At 37.3% G+C, this 24,818-nt stretch overlaps 1 protein-coding gene across 2 annotated transcripts in view; it reads left to right on the plus strand.

Annotated features, from left to right (window-relative positions):
* LOC146466672 (C-type lectin domain family 4 member E-like) overlaps positions 1 to 13,544 on the plus strand; it is a 103,320-nt gene extending 89,776 nt beyond the window's left edge. For both annotated transcript variants that reach the window (XM_085126943.1, XM_085126942.1), the window contains exons 5-9: positions 7,237 to 7,278; positions 7,396 to 7,467; positions 7,999 to 8,034; positions 8,217 to 8,252; positions 12,949 to 13,544. In XM_085126943.1, the coding sequence (XP_084983069.1) occupies positions 7,237 to 7,278; positions 7,396 to 7,467; positions 7,999 to 8,034; positions 8,217 to 8,252; positions 12,949 to 13,394 (632 nt within the window). In that variant the 3' untranslated portion in view covers positions 13,395 to 13,544. The remainder of the gene's footprint in view (positions 1 to 7,236; positions 7,279 to 7,395; positions 7,468 to 7,998; positions 8,035 to 8,216; positions 8,253 to 12,948) is intronic.
* Positions 13,545 to 24,818: the final 11,274 nt, after the last annotated feature.

The raw sequence follows: 24,818 nt of genomic DNA on the forward strand, positions 1-24,818 counted from the left end.
GCTTCGATCGCCAAATTTCAAGAAAATGCTGATAAATCTGAAGCCTAGCGGGTCATTTATTTTCATTTACCCAGAGTTTTGTTTTTATATTATGATCAATAGGTATACAATGAAGCCATAGAAAGTCCTTATAGGGAAATCTAAGTTATCGCCCATGGGTAAAATTGGCAATGTTTTAGTGCTAAAATGTGGTTGCTGAAAATTTCCATTTATAGCATGCTTTTCTAAACCTATTTCGGACGTAAAAGTAACTTAGGTTTTAAATGTTTTTCGGTGAAACAGAAGAAGAAGACCTAATAGAGCAATAAATGCCATTTGAAGGTTAGTAACAGTCTGTTGATTGATACGCGAGCCATCGAAAGTTAAGGAAAATTCCATCTCGCCGAAAGCGGACTTTGAGCTCAACTGAGACAAAATCGTTTTTCGCATAATTACGCGAAAGGAAGCGGTATTTGGAAAAACTAACTACAGCTCAGTTTGTTTCTCACTAGGGACTACCTATGAGCAAAATATGAACGAAATCGATTTTTTGACTTGTGCCACCACTTGGTCGATATTTGTGGAAAGTCGCTCTTAAGAGCCGTCCTCTGTAAATGTCGACTATCGTCGTTTGGACGAGAAAAAATGAAATCCCTCAAACTTTCTCAGAAGAATGGTCTATATAAGTAATTCACATAAATATAACTTCCAGCTCAGTTCGATTCGTATTTTAGCTGTAGTGCGACCATCTTGGTTTTACCGCTCTGAGAGGGCTTTCAGCGGCCATTTTAGGCCACACTTTTAAGAATTTGTCTTACAAAGAAAGCGTTACAAATCCGAACAAAATCTCATTATTCGAGACAAACAAATGTCTGTTGTTGTGTTGAGAAGCTTTTTTGGGAATTTGATCGAAATCTGATTTTTTTACAAAAGTTTTAATTTCTTTCCTGTTGAACTACTCTTCAAGTGCCAAAAAAATGGCCGAGTTTAAAGGAAAATATCGCTAAAGATACATTAGTTGGCATCCTAAAACAGCATCCCGGTTAAAGAGCAATGTCTCATCTGTAAGAATATGCAATAAAATTTTGGGGCAGTTAAAAAGAGAAAATTATAGAAGAAGAAGTTTTAACTGTGCTTTTGTCAACAAACACCGCCTTCGTAATTAGCATAACAACATGAAAATAACGATTTACTAAGAAAATAATGATAAATTCCACTTACCTCGTGAAATATCGAGAACTGGATATTTCAAAATATATCAAATTATAGTTTCAGTCGGATACAGCCGCATTTTCGATGATTTGTTGTGCAAAATCACTGTAATACACCGCCGCCCGTGACCGCAACTGAGTTGAATTCTTCAAAGTCCGTCAGGACAACGATCAGCCGAAAAAATTGCCTTTCGCCCCATAAGCTGCCGTGTGCAAGGTGTCAAATATTTCTTTGTTATCCTTAATGACCAAAAATTCTTTCAGCAACCATTTAAATCCTGCTTTGAACTGGAGATTCTCGTCAAGAGATCGTTTATGTTCCGTTGACCTTCCGCCGTGATCACAATGAGATTGCGTTATAGAAACGCGCGCACATCCAGACGGGTTGGGGTGGGGGTGGGGAGGAAATAAAAATGGAACAGCTCTTAAATTAAAAAAAAAAAGGGCCATTCAAGATTACTGTCAAATCTATTTTATGCATTTCGGGTACTAAACAGGAAACTGCTGTCCCAAAATAATGTGGAATATGATAAGCCCTTGTGCTCTATTTCTTTGGTTGGGGCGTGCGAGGGGGGGGGGGGGGGGGGGGGGTTGGCAAGTAAAACACTAATTTACAACATCAGTTGATCGTTGCTCTTCTGTTTAGGTTTCATACATGATGTTGGTCAATGATTCTCGTCAAGAAATTTTTATTTTCTGTTAACCTTTCGCCATGATTAAACAATGAGATTACGTTACAGAAACGCGCGCACATCCGGGTTGGGGTGGAGGTTGAGAGGAAATAAAAATGTCACGGACCTTAGCTTGTAAGATGCTGCGAAAGCGTTAGCCATTCCTCGCCTATTCGGGGGTATAAATTAAACACCTGTCTCGGAATAATGGAACATGACTAGTGACTCTGGGGAACGTTGAGAAATTTGTGTAGGTTTTTTTTCTGGTTTCTGGCGTAGTAGGAAGTACCCTCTGTAAAGTCATGGTCTCTTATTTAGATGGGTACCTTTTCCAGCTTTTCCAATATTTGTGGTAAATCTAGGGGCAAAAATGGACTTCTGGAAAGTTAGTCGAAAATTCCTTTCATGTTTTTTTTTCCCTCCCTTACTGTGATCAAATTGCCCTGCGGTAACGCGAAGCCGATCGTTAAGTAGATTTAAATAATGACTACATCAAATTAAATTTCATAGGTGTTGCTACTTTTCATTTTATATCGTGTTTAATATTTTAGGTCGTTTGGGTCGCAAAAGGGAACCATAGAAATATAATGTGTCAATCAAAGTGTATTGTTTCCAGTTTTAGTATGTACAAACTTTTCGTGACACGCGTAAAGCGAATGGCTTAGTAGCCGCACTTTTAATTGGTCCGTGAAGAATTCCTGGTAATGGCCACCTGTGGCTACTCGTCTATGTTGGAGGTACCTGCGGATCCAGTACCCAAAACGATAAAAATGTGCAGTGTGTCCTAATGAGTGACTGCCGAGGGGACGTGAGCGTCCATTTAAAAGCACTGCACGTTTGGGACGCATCTTTAAAAACCGAGGCACAATTGCTCGTAGCAAGGGCAGGTATAGTATGAGTATTTTGATATTTATTTTAGCAGTTTTCTCTTAAGAAAGACCAAACTACAAATCATAAGTATTCATTCCTTGAAGCGAATACATTTTTTTTTAACTCCCCCACGAAATTCGCAACCTGGTTTACATGCCATTTCAGATCACAAGTTATCACCTGCAATTACACTTCATTACACCAGACGCTAACAATAGAAGCATTTGCGGAGTGAAAAGCGTGTAACTTGGTAAGAAGCAAACTGTCCCATTAGATCGTACTCTCTAAACTAGTGCTTTTGAAAAACACGTATTTGAATATCATAAATTCTTCCTTATCAAACTTTCTTCATTATGAGATTTGGTCTGAGGCATATATTAATCACGTGCTAGGAGACCGTGGGAAAGTGCGAATTTCATTGACGCCTATAAAGTGTATACAATTTGTACTAATGCATTCATTTCATTTTTTTTATTGAGTGATAGTGTATTCAATGGATTTTGAAGCTGGGGACGTACACTTGCGCATTAACCTGTAATATTTTTTTAATCAAAGTATAAACCAAAAATTTCACTTTTTGGAAATTATCGCGCGGGCAACATTTTTGAATGCATGATCGCTATAACGTACGTAGGGGTACATGTGTTGAAAAACAAAGGTTTAATGTGATATTGTGATGGGACTGATCGTCCAGCTTTAAAGGGGGAAAAAGGGAGTTGTTCCCTTATTATCATCATTGATAGACAGGCATCATCATCATCATCATCATCATCATCATGATCATCATCATCATCATCATCATCATCATCATCATCATTTCCATTACGTCTTCAGTTCTCTTTGATGCAACTGAAGACAACCTAAAAATCAGCATTTGTCTTCAGCACAGAGAATTATATGGAATCCGTTGGCATTGCAACAAGAAAAAAGTGTTCAACCCCTGTAGACTGGGCGCCACACAAGTCAAAGAAATTAAAGGGCGATCGTGGGTTGACAAGTCTTCAGTCAAAAGAATTTTCCAGCTAACCAACCAGCTAGTACATGTTGGCACGCGTAAGTTTTCGTAAGAGGGGAATACTTAACAAGTTACGCTGGCATTTTGTTTTAGGTTCAAATAGGGAAATTAACAGACACTGATGTCAGTCCCGCATCACGCACGGGTTCCATCACCCGTCACGCTGCTTATTTATGGGCCATCACACGTCGCAAAAAAAAAACCCTTTGCCACCCTCAATAAATGCCACTTACTATTAGCTGTTGTGCCCTATTTGTCAGTCGGTTGCCCTTCGTAACATTTGATAGCATTTCCAACGATGTTCAGATTTAGTAGTTTTTTTCTGGCTCCAAGTCCTCGTAATGGTAAACGCTGTGACAACGTTCCAAAACCCACACAGGCAAGTGTAATACACGCACACACACACACACACACACACACACACACACACAAAATAAACAAGTAAGTAAGTCGCTTTTTATTGGAATTCTATGTAAGCCGGGACAATAGTTTCCTATTTAGTACCCGAAATGCATAAAATAGATTTGACAGTAATCTTGAATGGCCCTTTTTTTTTTTTTTTTTTTTAATTTAGGAGCTGTTCCATTTTTATTTCCTCCCCACCCCCACCCCAGTGCGCGCGTTTCTGTAACGCAATCTCATTGTTTAATCACGGCGGAAGGTCAACGGAACATAAACGATTTCTTGATGAGAATCTCCAGTTCAAAGCAAGATTTAAATGGCTGCTGAAAGAATTTTTGGTCATTAAGGATAACAAAGAAATATTTGACATCTTGCGCAAGGCAGCTTATGGGGCGAAAGGCATTTTTTTCGGCTGATGGTTGTCCTGACGGACTTTGAAGAATTCAACTCAGTGCCCGTTTACGGGCGGCGGTGTATTACAGTGATTTCGCACAACAAATTAAATCATCGAAAATGCGGCTGTATCCGACTGAAACTATAATTTGATATATTTTGAAATATCCAGTTCTCGATATTTCACGAGGTAAGTGGAATTTATCATTATTTTCCTAGTAAATCGTTATTTTCATGTTGTTATGCTAATTACGAAGGCGGTGTTTGTTGACAAAAGCACAGTTAAAACTTCTTCTTCTATAATTTTCTCTTTTTAACTGCCCAAAAATTTTATTGCATATTCTTACAGATGAGACATTGCTCTTTAACCGGGATGCTGTTTTAGGATGCCAACTAATGTATCTTTAGCGATATTTTCCTTTAAGGTGGCCGAACACAGTTTTTCCAGTACACAAGTGTTAGTAAACATTATTTGAAAACTACGTACTTCTGAGTACCCGAAATTAGCATGGTGCAAAATTAACTAAGAAGGAATAAATTTTGATACTTCTTGTTGAACAAGGTGCCGTTGCCATGGCAACGCAGCAAGCTATTAACCGTCCACAAATAATGGTTTTTCTTAATTTTTAGAAAATGCACTCGTTAGATTTTTTCCATATTTTGTATCCAGAAAAACTCACAAAATACTGACATAGTGACGCTGCTTTCATGTAATTTTAACAGACAGATCTCCTGTAAATGTTGGTTTTGCACTTTAATGTTTTTTGAAGGTACCCTCTGTTAGATTTTGTTTTTGGTTTGTAGGCAAGTTACGCTTTTAGAAAACTACTGTTTTGTCAAATTTCACGAAATTCTAACGAGCGGTTCCTTAGAAAACAGTTCATTTCCATTAAAATAACCAGTCACAATTTTTTGCTCAAATGCGCATGCGTGGCTTTGAATTAGGGTTTCTCAGAAAGATGAAAAGCGTACAAAAAGGCTTAGCTCATTGTGAACTCACTTTCTTTGTTCGGCGATAATTGAAGAAGGATTCACAAACGAGAAACTAAGTTATTTTAAGAGCAAAACTTACCTTTGTGATCCATTTGGTATAAAATCGAGGGATCGATAGTATTTGCTTACCACAACCCTAGCGCGCGCTTAATAAAACTAACAGAATCTGTAAAGCGCGCGCAAACTGTGTTCGGCCACCTTAAACTCGGCCATTTTTTTGGCACTTGAAGAGTAGTTCAACAGGGAAGAAATTAAAACTTTTGTAAAAAAAATCAGATTTCGATCAAATTCCCAAAAAAGCTTCTCAACACAACAACAGACATTTGTTTGTCTCGAATAATGAGATTTTGTTCGGATTTGTAACACTTTCTTTGTAAGACAAATTCTTAAAAGTGTGGCCTAAAATGGCCACTGAAAGCCCTCTCAGAGCGGTAAAACCAAGATGGTCGCACTACAGCTAAAATACGAATCGAACTGATCTGAAAGTTATATTTATGTGAATCACTTATATAGACCATTCTTCTGAGAAAGTTTGAGGGATTTCATTTTTTCTCGTCCAAACGACGATAGTCGATATTTACAGAGGACGGCTCTTAAACGGGCGACGCAACGACGCAAACATAAGCGCAAGCAACACAGTTTTTGCTTGCGCTTATGCTTATGCTTGGGTCGAACGTGTAGAACAGCCTTGACATTAACAGTAACAGTTAGAGTAATAGTAGTTTTAATATTAACACTAATAGTATCCCTAACGCTTATAATAACACTATCACTAATAGTAATAGAACCGGTAACAGTAACACTTAAGGCCCGGCCAAACGGATGTATCATTGTCTAACATTGTTAATTGGAACATGTTGAACTTCTTTGCCCACCGTGTTCCACGATTTTGCATGAGGAGGGATGATGTTGAAGGAAATGTAGTTTTTATCAAATATCGTCTTCAAAATCGCTCGATTTAGTTCTCAGAGATGAACAAAAATTTTGCATGTGTTCAACATTACTTAATGCGTGCATCCTCACTAACCTGACTTTGCGCTATCTTTTATCCATGGCGATGGTTTATTATGATTTCCTTCGTGCATTGCCGGGTGAGATTTCAAGCTACAGATGGAAAAGGAACAAAGTTTGAATTTACCAATCTCTCTCAAAGCTCAAATACAAACGATTTTTTTTTTCGAAAGGAGAGAGAAAGGGCAAAGTTGTGTAAGACCAGGAAAAGTAAGAAGATGTTCCGTTACTGAAGGTCAATCGGTCTCGTGCAACTTTCTGGGCAAACTCGTATAACGGGGGATTGTTTTCCGGGGATTCTGAATAGCAGTTTTTAATCCGAGAACTTTGAGTACAAATGTTACATCAAACATGTTGCATCCGTTTACAGTAACACTAACACGAACACTAACACGAACACGAACACGATAACGATCAATAATTACAACAACACTAATGATAGCATTAGTCCTTTTAAGAAGAAATAATTGTATGTGACTGAATTTGGCTTCTGTATTGACCAATCAGCATTTAGTACTTTTTGCCCTCTATATGTCATAATGAAAATAACAGAGATGACGACAATTTCAGTGGTAATGATTTTGAAGTCTCGCATTAAAATTTCAGTTCAAAAGCCAGGGTTAGTAAAAAGAGAGCCTATAAAAGATTCGTTAAAAGAAAGGAAAGTTAATAAGTGTATTTTGATTTTCAGACTGTGAACTTAACACAAACAATAAAGACTGCATGAAATCGTGTAAGTACACAAATATATGGTTAAGAGTTAAAGAAAGAGATAATAAAGTTCATACGAGAAATGTTGCTAAGACATGATAATCATGTTAATAAAGTGTTGCTATCTTAATTTCTACAGTGCAGTCAAAATTCCCCAAGTCTTTTGGAAATAAAGACAGTACTTGCAGTTATCTGAGCGGTGTTAGTGAGTGTAAGTAAAGAAAAAAATATTCCTAATAGATTAACAGCGGGGTATTGAGGTCTGGAAAAGAAGTCCAAAGATTGTACAGACCTGAGCCTAAATAGAGAACTAAAAGCAGTACCAGGCAGTTATCATTTCATTTGTCACTTAAATTGAGTCAAACATATATTAAATTAAATAGAGTGGGTTTCAGTTGAGAATCGTTAAACTAAAACCAAAAAAGTTGTTACTCTGATCAATCATAAAAAAATACAGGCAGCGAAATGAGTCAATCAGAACTAGGAACGAATACATGAGACCGTGGTCAAGCGATGGAAAACTCGAGCGGGTAAGTATCGATTGTTTTTTGTATTACTTCACATGGGTTGGCAGTGTGGTCTGAGTTTTTTTAAACCAAACACTAGGCTTAGTAAAGAAAAGCAAAACAAATACCTACATCGTAGACTTTCTTCCAATAAAAACATAATACTTAGTGTCTTTTAACCTTCACAGCAGGCCTGAGATGAAGCAAGCATTTAATTTCGATAATTTTCTCGGCAGGTTGTCCCGCTGGCTCTTGGTCGTGCACCTTCGAACGTAAGTAGACAAACAAGCATTAGTAAGATTTCTGGAGTGGAATAACAAAGTCTAAACCTTAGGCGTGGTCGCGTAACTGATAACGTCATGAAACGATCCTCAACAAAATACTTAGTGTCTTTTAGTTTTTACAGCAGGCCTGAGATGAGGCGAGCATTTAATTTTGATAATTTTTTCCTTAGCTTGTCCCTTTGACTCTCGGTCGTGCAAAGATAAAGGTAAGTATACAATTAAAAATAATAATAATAACAACAATAATAATAATAATAATAATAATAATAATAATAATAATAATAGTAATCTTTTTTTCGAGGAACTCAATTTTACTAATAAGGGATTTACAAAGGAGTCCGGAAAATTAGAAAAAAAGAAAAATAAAGATTAATATATAAACATATAAAAATTAGACTAAAGACTATCTACATTTCTTAACACTCTTTAAAAACTAGCTAATTATGAGCTTTGTCTGACAAGAAGTAGTAAGATTTGTGGATTTGTGATTTGTGGAGTGGAATAACAAAGTCTGAACCTTAGGAGTGGTGACGTAACTTTTAACGTCATAAAACTATTCTAAAACATAATACTTAGCGTCTTTAAACCTGCACAGTCATGTTAAATTTGATAAACGCCTCGCTGTCCAACGTTTGTGAATTGTCAACAAAGCTATTTTTGCGTTTGACAAAACTTAGAGAACAGGGCTGAGTTGCTCGAAGCACTGTTAGCGCTAATCATTGGTTAAGAGGTATTAAGGACGGTGCCTACTCATACCGAAGTATTTCTGTCCGGTTTATGACTATCCGAGAAAAGGAGATCTTAGCAAGGGCTATTGGAATCCAAAAAGAAAATTGGGGGTAGCCATGCATTTTTCAGAGATAACTGAGCAATAATATCTCTAAAAAGCGCCAAAATATAAAGCAATGTGTGGGATTTTTTTCTAAATTGATGCTTAATTATCTCTGAAAAATGCATGGTTACCCCCAATTTTCTTATGAGATACCAAAAGCATTTGTTAAGTTCTGCTTTCTCCGTATACAGTCGGACCTCTATTAAGCGGCCACCTATTAAGCTGCCACCCTCCATTAAGCGGCCACTTTCCAAAGTCCCGAATTATTATTTTGTAAGTAAAGTGCTGTATTCAATACCTCTATTCAACGGCCAACCTCTATTAAGCGGCCAGTTTTCAAAGTCCCCAGGGTGGCCGCTTAATAGAGGTCCGACTGTACTAAACCGCGCAAAAATATTCCTGTATTAAGGAAACCCGAGTATCTCGAGATGCGCAGTAACAATAGTAGGCACGGTCCTTAGAACCTATAGGTTGTCATGGTATTTAACCCGGGTTAGCACTAACCATGCTTCGAGCAACTGGGCCCTGGATGTGGCTGCAATGCTTACCTAAACACTATAAATTGTGCGGGTATATTTTACTTTGCACTGTCGAGGTTATTTCTAAACTGGCTGGAATTTATTGAAAACAAAAACCTCACAGCGAAAATTTAATAATCTATCTTTCATTCTATAAAAGTTTTGTGAAAAAATAGGTCGTTCTCATTTCACTTCATGACAGCCATGGCCATAGCGCAAGCGCGTTAACTAAATTTTAAGGTATGTATAAAAACCCACCGTTAGACTTGCCTTTGTTTACCACTGAAAACGGTAATTAAATACTAATATGTAATCGGGTTCGAACCTTTTACCTTTACAAGCAAATACACGAATAAATATTTGGTAGCAAATGATAGATACAGTTTTTTTTTTACATGATTTTAGCACGCTCTCGTAACGCTCTCTTCAAGCGTGGCCCAGTGTCCCTTGGCTTGTATAGCGCTGATGTGGAGTTCGCTGGTGCACTGCAACAGTTTCATTTTGGAAATGGTCTCGCGCATCTTTCTTAAGCACATATTTTGTCGAGACCAAGGCTGTTAATACAGATTTCAACGTTCAATTGATTTTTTGATAATTCCCTAATTCTGCAATGCCATCTAAGTAGCCCATGTGTCTTGTATGGGCGAGTTTTGAATCACTCTGGATGGTGTCAACAAAATGACAAAGAGACTAAGTGAATTAAGTCGACCGTTTCAAATTGAGCTCCTTCTCTTTCCAACAAAATTTAAGACACTTTAAGCACTTGCTGTCAATTTGTGTATGCTTGTCAATCACGTTTATAGCCTCCGACCACTGGCAGTTATACAATAAGCCATAACTAAATAAACTCCTCCCACTTTCGCTCGTCGTGTCAAAAGATACAACTGCTCTTATCTTTTGTAAAATCTTCTGATTATTGGCTTTTTTGTTTGTTTTCTTGATTATGAAGCGATTTAATTTGAGCGCAGTCTGGCTTTTCGTCGCAATAATAGTACTTATGATTTTTGCTCTTAGACGTGTTTTCTGCAGCCTTTTTGCGTAGTAAATCTATCATGTTTCAGGTTTGCACTGGAAAAGACCACCACAATCTGCTTCTTTTAAGTAAGGCCTCTTGGGGTTTGGTAATGGACTTGGTATTCTGGAACAGTTGACCTTCTCTCCCCGTTTGCTCATCTTAAACATCAACTTCCACTGTTTCTTAAGAAACAAACCGCACTTATTCTATCCGACCAAAAAAAGGTCGCTCAGGGAACACTACGCAATAAGTAACCGATGAGATATCTGTAAAACCATCTCTTCCCACACTGCGTCAATCTTGTCCCAAGCCACACTGTCACATCATCTGAATTTGTAAACAACTGCTGCTGTTGTTATTGTTGCTGTATCACTTTATGTGTATTTGGTACAGGTAAAATCAAAAGGAAGATAGAGTTGTCCATAGGACATGCCTGGGCAAGTCGCGATCCAAATTTGTTTCCAAAATGTGATAAACAGACAGGTGGTCTGCAAAATACATTGTGGATCAACTCCCATCTATCAATTAAAGGACGACTTTATTAGCAACAATTTCATTATTCCTCTTAAATAAGAATAAGAATAGTTTAAATTGTAAGAGGAAAACACGTTCCGAACATCCTAATAATATTGATAATAATAATACTAATAATAATAATAATAATAATAATAATAATATTAATAATAATAACAATAATAATAATAATAATAATAATGATAATAATAATAATAATAATAATAATAATAATAATAATAATAATAATAATAATAATAAATTTTTAGAATGATTAAACTGTATTGAAATATTCCAAGTAAAATTGATATTTACAAGTTAAAAGTACAAAAAAGAACTATTAAAAACCTATTTACAATTCATGCAACATCACTAATAATATATTTGGAAGTTAAAATACGGTCCAGCTAAAATTGCGAAAATTAAGAAAAGAAAAGATAAAAAAAACTGAGAAATTCGTTCTCATCCTAAAATCTAAAATCTAGCTAGGTTTTCATCGATTTCAAAGTCCGTATCTGCAATCTTCAGCGGTGCTCTTCGCGTACAACGTGAGCCTCTCAAGCATAGCAGCGCAGATCTCAGGAGGGCAATAATAATAATAATAATAATAATAATAATAATAATAATAATAATAATACAATATTAGAATACACTAAATGTTTACATAAACTAAATTTCACAATGAAAAAGTTATTTAAGCGCTAAAGGCTAAAAGCCAACTTAAAAAGATATGTTTTAAGACAAGATTTAAAAGTTAAAATGGAATCAAAACCGCGAAGACTTGCTGGGAGCACTTTCCACAGTGTAGGCGCAGCTACACTAAACGATCTCTCACCAACGGATTTTTTTTTCTTGCTGGATGAAATAGAACAGTGCCTGAATTAGAGAGCAGTGAATAGCGTGCGTGCTTTCTTACATTGATTAAATCACTAATATAAGCTGGTGCCATACCATTTAGTACTTTAAAAGTTAAAAGTAAAATTTTAAAATATGAAAGAAGGGTCATCAGGAATGATTCGTCCTTTCTGTCCAGGTGGTTAATAAGAATAAAGTGTTCATTATTGTGTAAGTAAGCATTTAAATTAAGCGCGTTTGTTCTACGTTTATAGAAAAAGAACAGAATGAAAGATTCGAATTCTAAGTTTCCACCCATAGCAATTTGTATTAAGGTTCTCAAACTCATTAATAATTCATCCAGCCAAAACAAAGCAAATCCCTACCGTGAAGGAGGTTTAGAAATGTGATCTTAAATATCGTAAAATTTTGTGAACGTTTGCTTCGAATTTCTCCAAGAATTATCAATAGTTTGAGAAGCTATATCAAACACTCGAAAGAGTGTTTATTTTCAAAAAAAAAAAAAAAAAAGAATTTATTTTCAAACATTTCGAAGTTGGTTAAAAAAAAAAAAATCGGCTGCGCCTCGTTTTTCCAACCTACTTCTCAGTGTTTGAAAATCGGAGGAAACACTCTTCCTCGTGTTTGATATATTACATCAAAAGAGAAAATCACGCGGATCACTCGATTAAGAAACCAGTTGTTACTCGTGTATCGTCACTTGCAAACGAAATTGGAAAATGTCCTTTTCCATAAACTGACCCAACAAGACTGAGGACCAAAATGCGATTGAAAATGATGTCATTAAATGTATACCTCTGTGATGACCATGGTGACACAAACCAACTTATACTTGACAGAAGGAAAACGAAAGACAAGTTACAGAAGATAAGATAAGACAAGATAAGATAAGATAAGATAAGATAAGATAAGATAAGATAAGATAAGATAAGATAAGATAAGATAAGATAAGATAAGATAAGATAAGATAAGATAAGATAAGATAAGATAAGATAAGATATAATAAGATAGGATAGGATAGGATAGGATAGGATAGGATAGGATCGGATCGGATCGGAGGGGACGGGACGAGACGAGACGAGACGAGACGAGACGAGATGAGAGGGGATGAGATAAGATGAGATGCGGTGAACGGAAATAAAACGAAGCTCTTGTATTATGCTTTACAGTTTGTCCACCGGGAGGCTGGAAAGAATTTGACGGAAATTCATGCTATTACGTCGATGATACTATAACCACGGAATGGAGCGATGCTCGAGCAGTTTGTCAAAACCTGGGAGGAGACCTTGCTGTTATCACTTCAGCCGAAGAAAACGAGTTCGTTTACGAACTGGTGATGGAAAAGGAAACGGTCACTGAGACGAAAGCGTGGATTGGGCTGAAGAGAAGCACTGATGACTCCAAGTGGTACTGGGTTGATGGCACTCCACTGGAGGGACAGTACGAGAACTGGGGAGAAGGGGAACCTAACAACCTGATAGGAAATGAGAACTGCGCGCACTTTTTTGGACAGCCAGGAAAGTGGAATGATGCCCCATGCGAAATGACGGGAGGTTGGGCTCCCAAGAGCCCCACCATTCTTTGCGAAAAGCCTCCCGAAGTAATAGAGTGGTGACCCTTATCCAGCGTTAATTGTTTAAGAATCGATAAGAAAGATATAACTGTAAATTAAAGGTTGAAAGCACGAGATTTGCTCGTTAGATATGAAACTAAATGCTGTAAGTTGATATCAATGCTCATTCAGCTGAAAGAAATAAAAATGGTGTTGGGAAACTTTGTGTCCTAAAATTTGTAATCTTAACGCCAGTTCTTACAACAGTTGGTTCCGTTGGGTTTGGATGCGTTGTCATTTAAGAGGAGTACGTTTGGTCGCTGTACAGGCGGTGTTTTGTAAACAGTCTTGACACCCCTCCCACTCCAACCTTAATCTGACACTTGGAGAAGAATCAAACCATCCTTATCGAACATCAACTACGTTCCGGGATATCTACTGAAAGTCTAAATTTGTAAGCTCCTGTAAGCGGGCAACTCTCATGTGCGAATGTCGATCAAAAGAGCTGAATTAAAACAAAAAAAAAAACCAAAAAAAAAAAGAATAAGTTTCGGCAAAACAAGTACCGAACCATGTTTTGTTTTCTTCACCACCGTTTCTTTGATATATATTTTTTTCATTTGTTCTGAGTTGTGACCTTAAAAAGGTTCCTCAATGCCTAATACTAAAATTCTCATCAAAATATGCGTTGTTTTTACCACTAAGCTGCTTACAGTCCTTAATTCGCAGTGAATTTTCCAATTTATGCAATTGAAGATTAGAATCCTGAAAAAAATTCAGGCTTCAATGGGATTCGAACCCGTGACCTCCGCGCTACCAGTGCGATGCTCGACCAACTGAGCTATCAAGCCACACATTGGGAGCAAGGTCAATTGTGGGTTCCCATTTTCCCGTGAGAGGAGTGAAATGATGCTTAGTAGATGAAATGATCCATATATGAACTGCGGATGTAGATGAAAGTGCGAAGTAATCATAGCAGTGAATTTTCTAATTGATGCAGTTTCCTATTGCATAAATTGGAAATTTCACTACGATGATCACTTCTCACTTTCATCTACATGCGCAGTTCATACATGAATCATTTCATGTACTTTACATCAGTCTTTAATTCGTTTAACCAGTACTCTGACTTGAAAACATGCGCAACCAACTAAACATTTAAGCAAAATGCTTAAGAACTTGTTTCCTGTGTTCCCAGATCTCCTTGTGCCCTTTTAAAGTCATAATTGTGTAAGTGAACACAATTTGGTTTGTTTGGATGCTTTTGACGAAAATTTAAGTTGCAGAAAGTTTTCAGGATACGGAATTTTTAAAAACAATTGCCATACAGTCTTCGCCATTTTGTTTATTAATGCCAATAACACGAAAATTATTATCGCGAGAATAACGTTTCAAATGCTCCAGCTTTTTCTCCAGTTCTGTATATCCTCCACGAAGGCTGTCCATTTCGCTGACAGTGGCGTTCATAGCGTCAACAGATACTTTCACGCCCTCGACATTTTTTTCTAAATCCTTCTGTTTGGTCTTCAGAACATCCATTTCATCTAATTTGGATATGACACTCACTATTTTCTCAAGCCTTGCATTGGTATTTCGCTGAAAGTCTTTTAGATTTTCACTGAGGGCCAAAATTTGATTTTTTGAAAGTGCATATGAACAATTTTTTTCATGAATTGGTAGGTGGTTATACCCTTATTCCGAAACGCACAAAAAAGAATAGTGCTAAAAGTGTAAAAAAACCGTGTTTTGGCTGTTCAAAGTGACTCAAAATGCCCAAAGTGGTGTCTCCGGAGACTGGTACAGAGTTTAGCTCTGATGACGTAGCCAGTGGTTTCACGACTCTGTTTACGCTTTGTTTTCTGCTATCGCGTGCTCGAAAATATCTTTGCGTGCTCAGTTCAGACCACGATAAAGTCAATGCTATACAGCTTTTGAAAATATGTCTGAAAGTGATGGTACGCTATCCTCTGCTGAGTCCGTTTCGAGCCAAGAAACATCCAACAGCACCGAGTCATCCGATGAAATGGAAGTAGTCGGACATTTTGAACCCTACGCGGGTGAGCCGCTTGCTAACAATAGTGATGAGGAGGAAGACACCGAGGAGGATCAAGATAGTCTTTCCGCGAGGGATTTTCGATCCTTTCAACGAGTATAAATCCTAAGGAAAGAGCGCGTTTATTTGAAATGATACCGAGAACTCATCCCTATCATTTCTCAGGAATCGGCAACTGAAGAGATCCACAAGATCAGGATGGAAACCACGGTCTTGCCTGACCATTGCCTAAAATGCCACAGAATTTACTAACGGCTGAAGGACTCGTAGCAGCCCCTCGCCAGAGCAACACAGAAGAGTTGCCCTCAGTAATCAGTCTAAGGCGTAATCAAAACACAGGAGGAAAATACTAAGCTCCCGCAACATAAACACAAACCTCACAGTTACAGAGCGGAGCTGAGCGGAGCGATACCAAAAAAAGGGGTATCGAATGGTCTTTGCGAGCATTTGCGAGCGTGCGAGCAGTGTGTTTATTTTTGCGAGCCCGAGCAGTTGTCAATTTTTTTTTTGTAAGCAGCGAGCACTTTAGAAAAATACAGATGGCGTGTAGCGAGCTCCTTAGAAAAATACAGATGACGAGCAACGAGCACTTGAGAAAAATACAGATGGCGAGTAGCGAGCACTTGAGTACTTCGTAAATTTTCCGCTAGCCGGAATCTCTCTTTTATTAATAGGATAAATGTTTTGCGCCAAGTAATAGCTAATAATCTGGCTGAAACCTCCAAAACAGAATAATAGTTACAGGCTGAACTGTTAAAGAAAGACTAAAGCCAGAGGTAAGGATGTGTAAACCATTTTGTTGTACCCCTATCAAATCTGATTTATCGTTTATATATGTATAAAAAAATAACTACAAAGGAGGTTTAACGGAATTTCGAGCAATCGAGCACATGTTAATGAAAATGCGAACATGAGAGCAGTTGCAAAAATTTTGCGAGCTCGAGCAAGCGAGCACCCCTGTAATTTTTGCGAGCAATTCAAGCAAAGGCTAAATTTTGCGAACACTTTTAAATTAAATCAGACCATTCGGTACCCCTAAACAACACAGCCGTACTGAGCTAAAGTAGCCTTTAGCCCTCAAATTAACGCATTGTACAGCTTTTAAAAAAGCTACAATGCTAAAGAAAGGATCAAGAGACAAATAACCGTGATAACTAACACAACATCTTGCCACAAAAGCAAATAGCCGGGCCCGGCAATACAAAAGATAAGATAAAATAATGATTATTACACGGTTCAAATCCTATCCTTACAAAGATAAAAGGAAACAACAAGAGGTCAAATAGCTAGAACAAAAAAACCCAGAAATGACTCTTTCCAAAACATGCGACATTTAAGAGCCGTCCTCTGTAAATAACGACTATCGTCGTTTGGACGAGAAAAAAATGAAATCCCTCAAACTTTCTCACGAAGTATGGCCTATATAAGTGATTCACATACATATAACTTTCAGCTCAGTTCGATTCGTATTTTAGCTGTAGTGCGACCATCTTGGTTTTACCGCTCTGAGAGGGCTTTCAACGGCCATGTTAGGTCACACTTTTAAGAACTTGCCTTACACAAAGAAAGCGTTACAAATCCGAACAAAATCTCATTATTCGAGAAAAGCAAATGTTTGATGTTGTGTTGAGAAGCTTTTTCGGGAATTTGATCAAAATCTGATTTTTTTACAATTTTTTTTTTTAATTTCTTACCTATTGAACTACTCTTCAAGTACCAAAAAAATGGCCGAGTTTAAAGAAAAAGAGCTAGTAAAACACTAATTTACAGCATCAGTTGATCGTTGCTCTTCTGTTTAGGTTTCATACATGATGTTGGTCAATGATTCTCGTCAAGACATTTTTCATGTTCTGTTGACCTTTAGCCATGATTGAACAATGAGATTACGTTACAAAAACGGGCGCACATCCGGGTTGGGGTGGAGGTGGGGAGGAAATAAAAATGTCACGGACCTTAGCTTGTAAGATGCTGCGAAAGCGTTAGCCACTGTTCGCCTAATCGGGGCAATAAATTAAACACCTGTCTCGGAATAATGGAACATGACTAGTGACTTTAGGGAACTTTAAGAAATTTGTGTAGGTTATAATTTTTTTTCTGGTTTCTGGCGTAGTAGAAAGTGCCCTCTGTAAAGTCATGGTCTCTTATTTAGATGGGTTCTTTTTCCAGCGAGTTCAAATATGTTGCGGTAGATTTAGGGGCAAAAATGGACTAATTCTGGAACTTTCCTCGACAATTGGTTTCATGTTTTTTTCCCTTTCTCACTGTGATCAAATTACCCTGCGGAAACGCGAAGCCGATCATTAAGTAGATTTAATTAATGACCACGTCAAATTAAATTTCATAGGTGTGGGTACTTTTCATTATATTTCGTGTTTGATATTTTAAGTCGTTTGGGTCGCAAAAGAGAACCGTAGAAATATAATGTGTCAATCAAAATGATTGTTTCCAGTTTTAATATGTACATTCTTTTCGTGACACGCGTAAAGCGAATGGCTTAGTAGCCGCACTTTTAATTGGTCTGTGAAGAATTCCTGGTCATGGCCGCCTGTGGCTACTCGTCGTATGTTGAAGGTACCTGTGGATCCAGATACCAAAACAAGATAAACCCCACAGACCATATAGACACTTTAAATCTACTTAACGATCGGCTTCGCGTTTCCGCAGGGCAATTTGATTACAGTGAGAGAGAGGGGAAAAAACATGAAACGAAATGTCGACGAAAGTTCCGGAAGTCCATTTTTGCCCCTAGATCTACCACAAAATATTTGAACTCGCTGGAAAAGGTACCCATCTAAATAAGAGACCATGACTTTACAGAGGGTTCCACCTAGTACGCCAGAAACCAGAAAAAAATTATAACCTACACAAATTTCTCAACGTTTCCTAAAGTCACTAGTCATGTTCCATTATTTCGAGACAGGTGTTTAATTTACAGCCCCGAATAGGCGAACAGTGGCTAACGCTTTCGCAGCATCATACAAGCTAAGGTCCGTGACATTGTATTTCCTCCCCACCTCCACCCCAACCCGGATGTGCGCGCGTTTCTGTAACGTAACCTCATTGTTTAATCATGGCGAAAGGTCAACAGAACACAAAAAATGTCTTGACGAGAATCATTGACCAACATCATGTATGAAACCTAAACAGAAGAGCAACGATCAACTGATGCTGTAAATTAGAGTTTTACTTGCCAGCCCCCCACCCCCCCCCCCCCCCTCACACGCCCCAACCAAAAAAATACAGCACAAGGGCTTATCATATTCCCCACTCTTCTGGGACAGTAGTTTCCTTTTTAGTACCCGAAATGCATAAAATAGCTTTGATAGTAATCTTGAATGGCCCCCCTTTTTTAATTTAGGAGCTGTTCCATTTTTGATTCCTCCCCACCCCACCCCAACCGTTTCTGTAACGCAATCTCATTGCTTAATCAAGGCGGAAGGTCAGCGGAACATAAACGATTTCTTGACGAGAATCTCCAGTTCAAAGCATTATTTAAATGGTTGCTAAAAACATTTTTGGTCAATAAGGATAACAAAGAAATATTTGACACCTTGCACACGGCCGCTTATGGGACGGAAGGCAATTTTTTCGGCCGATGGTTGTCCTGACGGACATTGCAGAATTCAACTCAGTTTAACGGCTGCGGTGTATTACAGTGATTTCGCACAAAAAATCATCGAAAATGCGGCTGTATCCGACTGAAACTATAAATTAATAGATTTTGAAATATCCAGTTCTCGATATTTCACGAGGTAAGTGGAATTTATCATTATTTTCTTAGTAAATCGTTATTTTCATGTTGTTATGCTAATTACGAAGGCGGTGTTTGTTGACAAAAGTACAGTTAAAACTTCTTCTTCTATAATTTTCTCTTTTGAACTGCCCAAAAATTTTATTACATATTCTTACAGACGAGACATTGCTCTTTAACCGGGATGCTGTTTTAGGATGCCAACTAATGTATCTTTAGCGATATTTTCCTTTAAACTCGGCCATTTTTTTGGTACTTGAAGAGTAGTTCAATAGGGAAGAAATTAAAAAAAATTGTAAAAAAAGTCAGATCTCGATCAAATTTTCAAAAAAGTTTCTCAACACAACATCAAACATTTGCTGTTCTCGAATAATGAGATTTTGTTCGGATTTGTAACGCTTTCTTTGTAAGGCAAATTCTTAAAAGTGTGACCTAAAATGGCCGTCGAACGCCCTATCAGAGCGGTAAAACCAAGATGGTCGCACTACAGCTAAAATACGAATCGAACTGAGCTGAAAGTTATATGTATGTGAATCACTTATATAGGCCATACTTCGTGAGAAAGTTTGAGGGATTTCATTTTTTCTCGTCCAAACGACGATAGTCGATATTTACAGAGGACGGCCCTTAAGCACATGGCTTTGTTCAGTGACTATCAAGCAAATCCTCCAAACCATAAATGGCATGTAATAAGAAGAAAATACAGCGCTAAAACAAAATTTACAGGGAGCATCGCTCATACAAGAGAGGGCTTTCCCTGAAAGACATACTCGTTATAGAAAAACTACTGAGCTGAACATGGCTAAAAACACGAGAGTGGGAGTCGCGCAGACCTATCTTCTTTCCTTTTTACACTGTTTATAAAACAGCTCTCATCGAAATCAGTCGAACACAAACATGAGGACTTCTTCGGGACGAAATCGTTCCGATGAATGCGCACAAAACGTGTCCACTTTGCACGTAACTTCTCGTCCGACCGAAAGTAATGCATTGTGATGCTCGGTGTCCCTGCCTTGTTATCGCAGTTTATTCCACCGGGGACACCGGCCAAGCAATAGTTCTTTCCCCCTTTCTTTGCCTTCTTCTCCGTCACAATACTCGTGCTTTCGAATGTGCTTTTGTGCTTTCTGAATACTCGTTCTTTCGAATGTGCTTTCGTGCTTTCTGAATACTCGTGCTTTCGAATGTGCTTTTGTGCTTTCTGAACCACCGGCTACGTCATATCCGGTGAAATCTGATTGCTTTGACCGAGCGCAAGATGGAGACACTTCGAAGCGCCAATTTCGAACTTCGAGGCGAGCAAAATACCCTATAAAAGACCTTTAGTAAGTTTAAAACCGGTTATTTCGATTAATGAGGATATAAACAAACACATAAGTCAAACTTGTTTTTTATTTCATTTACACTTAAAAAAAACTCTCACTAACTTTAGCTCGGCCATCACTTCCTCGCACATGGCTGTCTCTTCGGGATTCGTCACCTTCTCCTGCTTGGTAACACGTTCAGAATTTGTTGAAGAATGTTTTCCAGATCTGAGCCGTCTTGCTGACATGAAGTGTAGAAAAATAATATCGCAAACCTAATGAGGAGTTGTTAGTCACCATTTCGCTTTAAAACAATTGAAATACTACATTTTGATAATCGGAAACTAATGGTATAACGCTTCACTTCAAACAATCATAAAAAAAGTAGCGCAGCAGCAAATAGCAACATTGCACATCAACATCTAAATTCAAGCAGTCTTGAAAACAATTATGTCAGTTGGATGGCAGCATTTGTTCGCATCAGAATTAGGAATTTGTGGCTTGTGATTTAACTGTTTTTTTTTTTTTTTCTAAGAAACTAAATCGGCAATAAATATTCTTAGAATCATTTTGTTGGGCATTACGACGTATTTTACGCGCTAAATTGGAGAATTCAATGGGCCTGCGACCACCAACTCTATTGTCATATTAAAAGATGCCCTGATTAGAACTTCATTTTTCTAACTCGGTGCTTCACAGGTTTACTCGCTTCATTTATTTTTAACATATTGTTCTATCAAGAGGTATTAAAACAGCCAGTTTCTCGAAACACTTGATATTGCTTTTGTCAAACGTATTTGCAATTTCAACATCGAGAAGGCCCTATCGATTATTTTCACAGTTCGTGGACGTCGCTTGGATAGTCGCTCCTCCTTCAAGCTCGTACACTCTCACGTCACGTGCTGATAAGCCTTCAAGAACATTCTGTACGTAACGTATAATTTTCTTACTAATATCATGGGTGACAAATTACTCCTTAATTTTAGCGCAAAATGTAAGTGTAAATTTATAATTTCAAACGTAAAATTAAAAAAATACTACGAAGAAATTTAGGCTTGACATAAGTTTCTGAACATGTATGAAGAAAATTTAGTGCTCTTATCTCTTGGAATATTTTAAGAATATGGCGCAAATTTCTCTTACTTAAGAAAACCACAGTAGATCTAGCTGCAAAAATTTGACATTAAGAAATCGTCTTTAAGTATTTAAAGTGAGGTTTTGGATCATAATTCTAATAAAACGTGATATAGTCCAATAAAATTTCACCCCACAAAAAAGTTGTCATAGGAAATAGAATACTACTTGGTCATATCAGTAAAATTAAGGAATACTTGAGAAAAAGAGAAATTCGTTGCTCACGAGACTGAAGTGTCGGGAATGGATTGAGGGGCGTAGATTTCATGCATAACCCATCTTCTAATTTGCAAGTTATGATGCGTTTACTTTGTTCATACCCAATCATAAATCACTAAAAAGGTCAATGGCACCAAATAATAGTTACCTGTCAGTAATTAGTCCAACCTTCTCCTTAATCTCATGCTCCTCGAAGGTCATATTGTCTTTCTGAAGTTAGAGGGATAAGATTGACACCAAGGACTTTGTATTGCAAATTATTAACGGAAGGTAAACTTATACTTTATCATTAAGCATATTGAGCTGTTTTTCTACCAAAGTGGGCAACGGTGGTCTTACTTCTGAACAGAACTAGGGTAAAAAAGATTAGTACAGCATAATAATGTTTTGACCATAACATCGGTTTAGTAAGCCTACGGTATTTCGACTGTCATAATTACTGGTTAAATGTTGACATACTGTGGTTTAATTCTATTGTTAATGGGGCTTTGCGCTTGTTTTCTAAAAAAATGAATTCCGACTTTAACAATAGAGATTTAAAATTAGTTTATTTTTTCCATTGGTGTTTTGGCGACCTTGACCAACCTTGACAGGTTATTCCAAATACATTAAAATAACATTATTTGAAAATGCAAATGCTCGGTGAACTTTAATTTACGTTCAGCAATGCTGTTGAGGAAAGCCCGAACCACCCAACTGTTCATCATTTTATTGGTGGATATCTGTTCGGAATGCATCATCGCCTTAGAAATTTGGATGAAGTTTTGAGTTTAGAATCTACAGTTTTCTTCGGCCCAACGTCATCTCAATATTTCATGAGATTGCTATCTTTTTGACGGAGGGGCAAATATTGTTAAAAATTCGGATTAAGGTCAGTAAACCAACCATTGCCTGTGAATTCTACAGAAAAGCTTTCGTATTTCGAAAAGATGTTCGCGACATAGCTTGTCAGTTAAACTATCCAAACAGATCATTCTGTACTAGCTTATGCAAATATGGTCTTTCAAAGGCCTTAATGTTGTCATTAACCAAAAATAAAAAACAATTCCCATTCATGGGTTTACGAAAATCTCTTAGCTATGGGGCTCCCCGCGCGGAGCTCCGCTATAGATTAGCGTTAATGTTAGGAATAAAAATCCTTTGAATTACCACGGAAAAATTTAGCCTTGACATTAGTTTCTTAACAAAGTATAAAGAATATTTGGTCCTCTTATCGCTTTGAATATTAGAAGATAAATAATCTTGATAACAGTTGTCTTTAATTAGGCTCCCTTCACGGAAAGTGCTATCCTGTGCGCGCGTGATGCAAATCGTTTTTAGTTGAGAAGAGAACACAAGACCGTGCTGCAAAAATTTGACATTAAGAAATCGTTTTTAAGTATTTTAAGTCAGGTTTTGGATCCTAAGTCTGCTAAAACTTGATGGAGACCAATTAAATTTTTAACCCATAAAAAAAAAAAAAACGTTTTTATAGGAACTAGAATACGACTTGGTCATATCAGTGGAATTAAAGAATACTTAGGAAAAAGAGAAATTCATTGCTTAGAAGACTGAAGCTAGGGGAATGGAAAGAGGGACGTTGATTTCATGCATTACCAGCTTTCTAATTTGCAATTTATGTTGTGTCTACAACCAATCATAAATCGCTATAGTCATCGGCACCCAATAGTAGAGTAACCTGTCAGCATTTAGTCCAACCTTCTTCGTTATTTCTTGGTTGTTCCCGAAGATCACATTGTCTTCCGCAAGTTAGAAGGATAACATTGATACCAAGTTCTTTGTATCGTAAAATATAAACGGAAGGTAAGCTTAAGACGATTGACGGAATTTTATTATTAAGCAGATTGAGCTGTTTTCCTAGCAAAGAGGGCTATGGAGGTTTTAATCTTCAACAGGACTAGGATATCAAAGTAAACTACGACATGATAATGTTTTGGCCATAACATGTTAATTTAGCCTATGTTATTTCGACTGTCATAATCACTGGTTAAATGTTGACATACTGTGGTTCAATTCTAGTGTTATTGGGGCCTTGCACTTGTTTTCTGAAAATGAATTCGGTGCCTAACAATAGAGATTTAAAATTATTTTGTTTTTTTCCATTGGTGTTTTGGCGATCTTGACGAACCTTAACAGGTTAATCTAAATACATAAAATCACATTATTTGAGAATGTAAATGCTCGGTAAACTTAACGATCAGCAATGCTGTTGCGAAAAGCCCGAATCACTCAACTGTTCATCATTCCATTGGTGGATATCTGTACGGAATGCATCATCGTCTTAGAAATTCGGATGTGGTTTTGAGTTTTAGAATCCACAGTTTTCTTCGGCTCAACGTCATCTTGACATTTCATAACACTGGGAAACTAATTCCTTTTGCTCTGAAGGAGGAGCAAATATCGTTAAAAATGCGTAGTAAAGTCGGTCAACCAACAACTGTCTGTGAATTCGAGAATTAACTTTCCGTTTTCTGAACATTTTCGCGACTTAACTTTTCAGTTAAACTATCCGAACAGATAATGCTGTACTTGCTTATGCAAATATGGTCTTTAAAAGGCGTTAATGTTGTTGTTAACCGAAAACAAAAAACTAAAATAAAATCAGCCAAAATGCAGCCGACATAACTTTTTTCCTTTTTTTATGAAGTTCTTAAATGGCCCTTCTTGTTTCCTACGGGAAGTATTAATTTGTTATTTTCTTTGATACCGGACTTGACATTTATTTTGCTATTTATTTAAATTTCTTTCGGTTTTCGCTTCTTTCTTTATCGCTTATGGTCACATTATTCAGTACTCTAGAATGAAAATTAGGCTAAAACGTTTCGTCTTTCATAAGTTTTCGGTAACATTTTTACTCAACAGATTTTGAAGAGAGTGAAACTTGTTCAAACCAAGCGAAAATCTCCCAGTATTTGAACATTTGTCCAAATTTAAAAATTAAAAGAGACCTTTACGCACAGCTTACCGTCAAAAACGTTTACAGCGATGAAGTTGATTTTTTGGCATTTTCTGGTACCACTTTATCG

This window comes from Pavona decussata, unplaced genomic scaffold (assembly GCF_977016875.1).
Source record: "Pavona decussata unplaced genomic scaffold, jaPavDecu1.1 SCAFFOLD_142, whole genome shotgun sequence".
Lineage (NCBI taxonomy): Eukaryota > Metazoa > Cnidaria > Anthozoa > Scleractinia > Agariciidae > Pavona > Pavona decussata.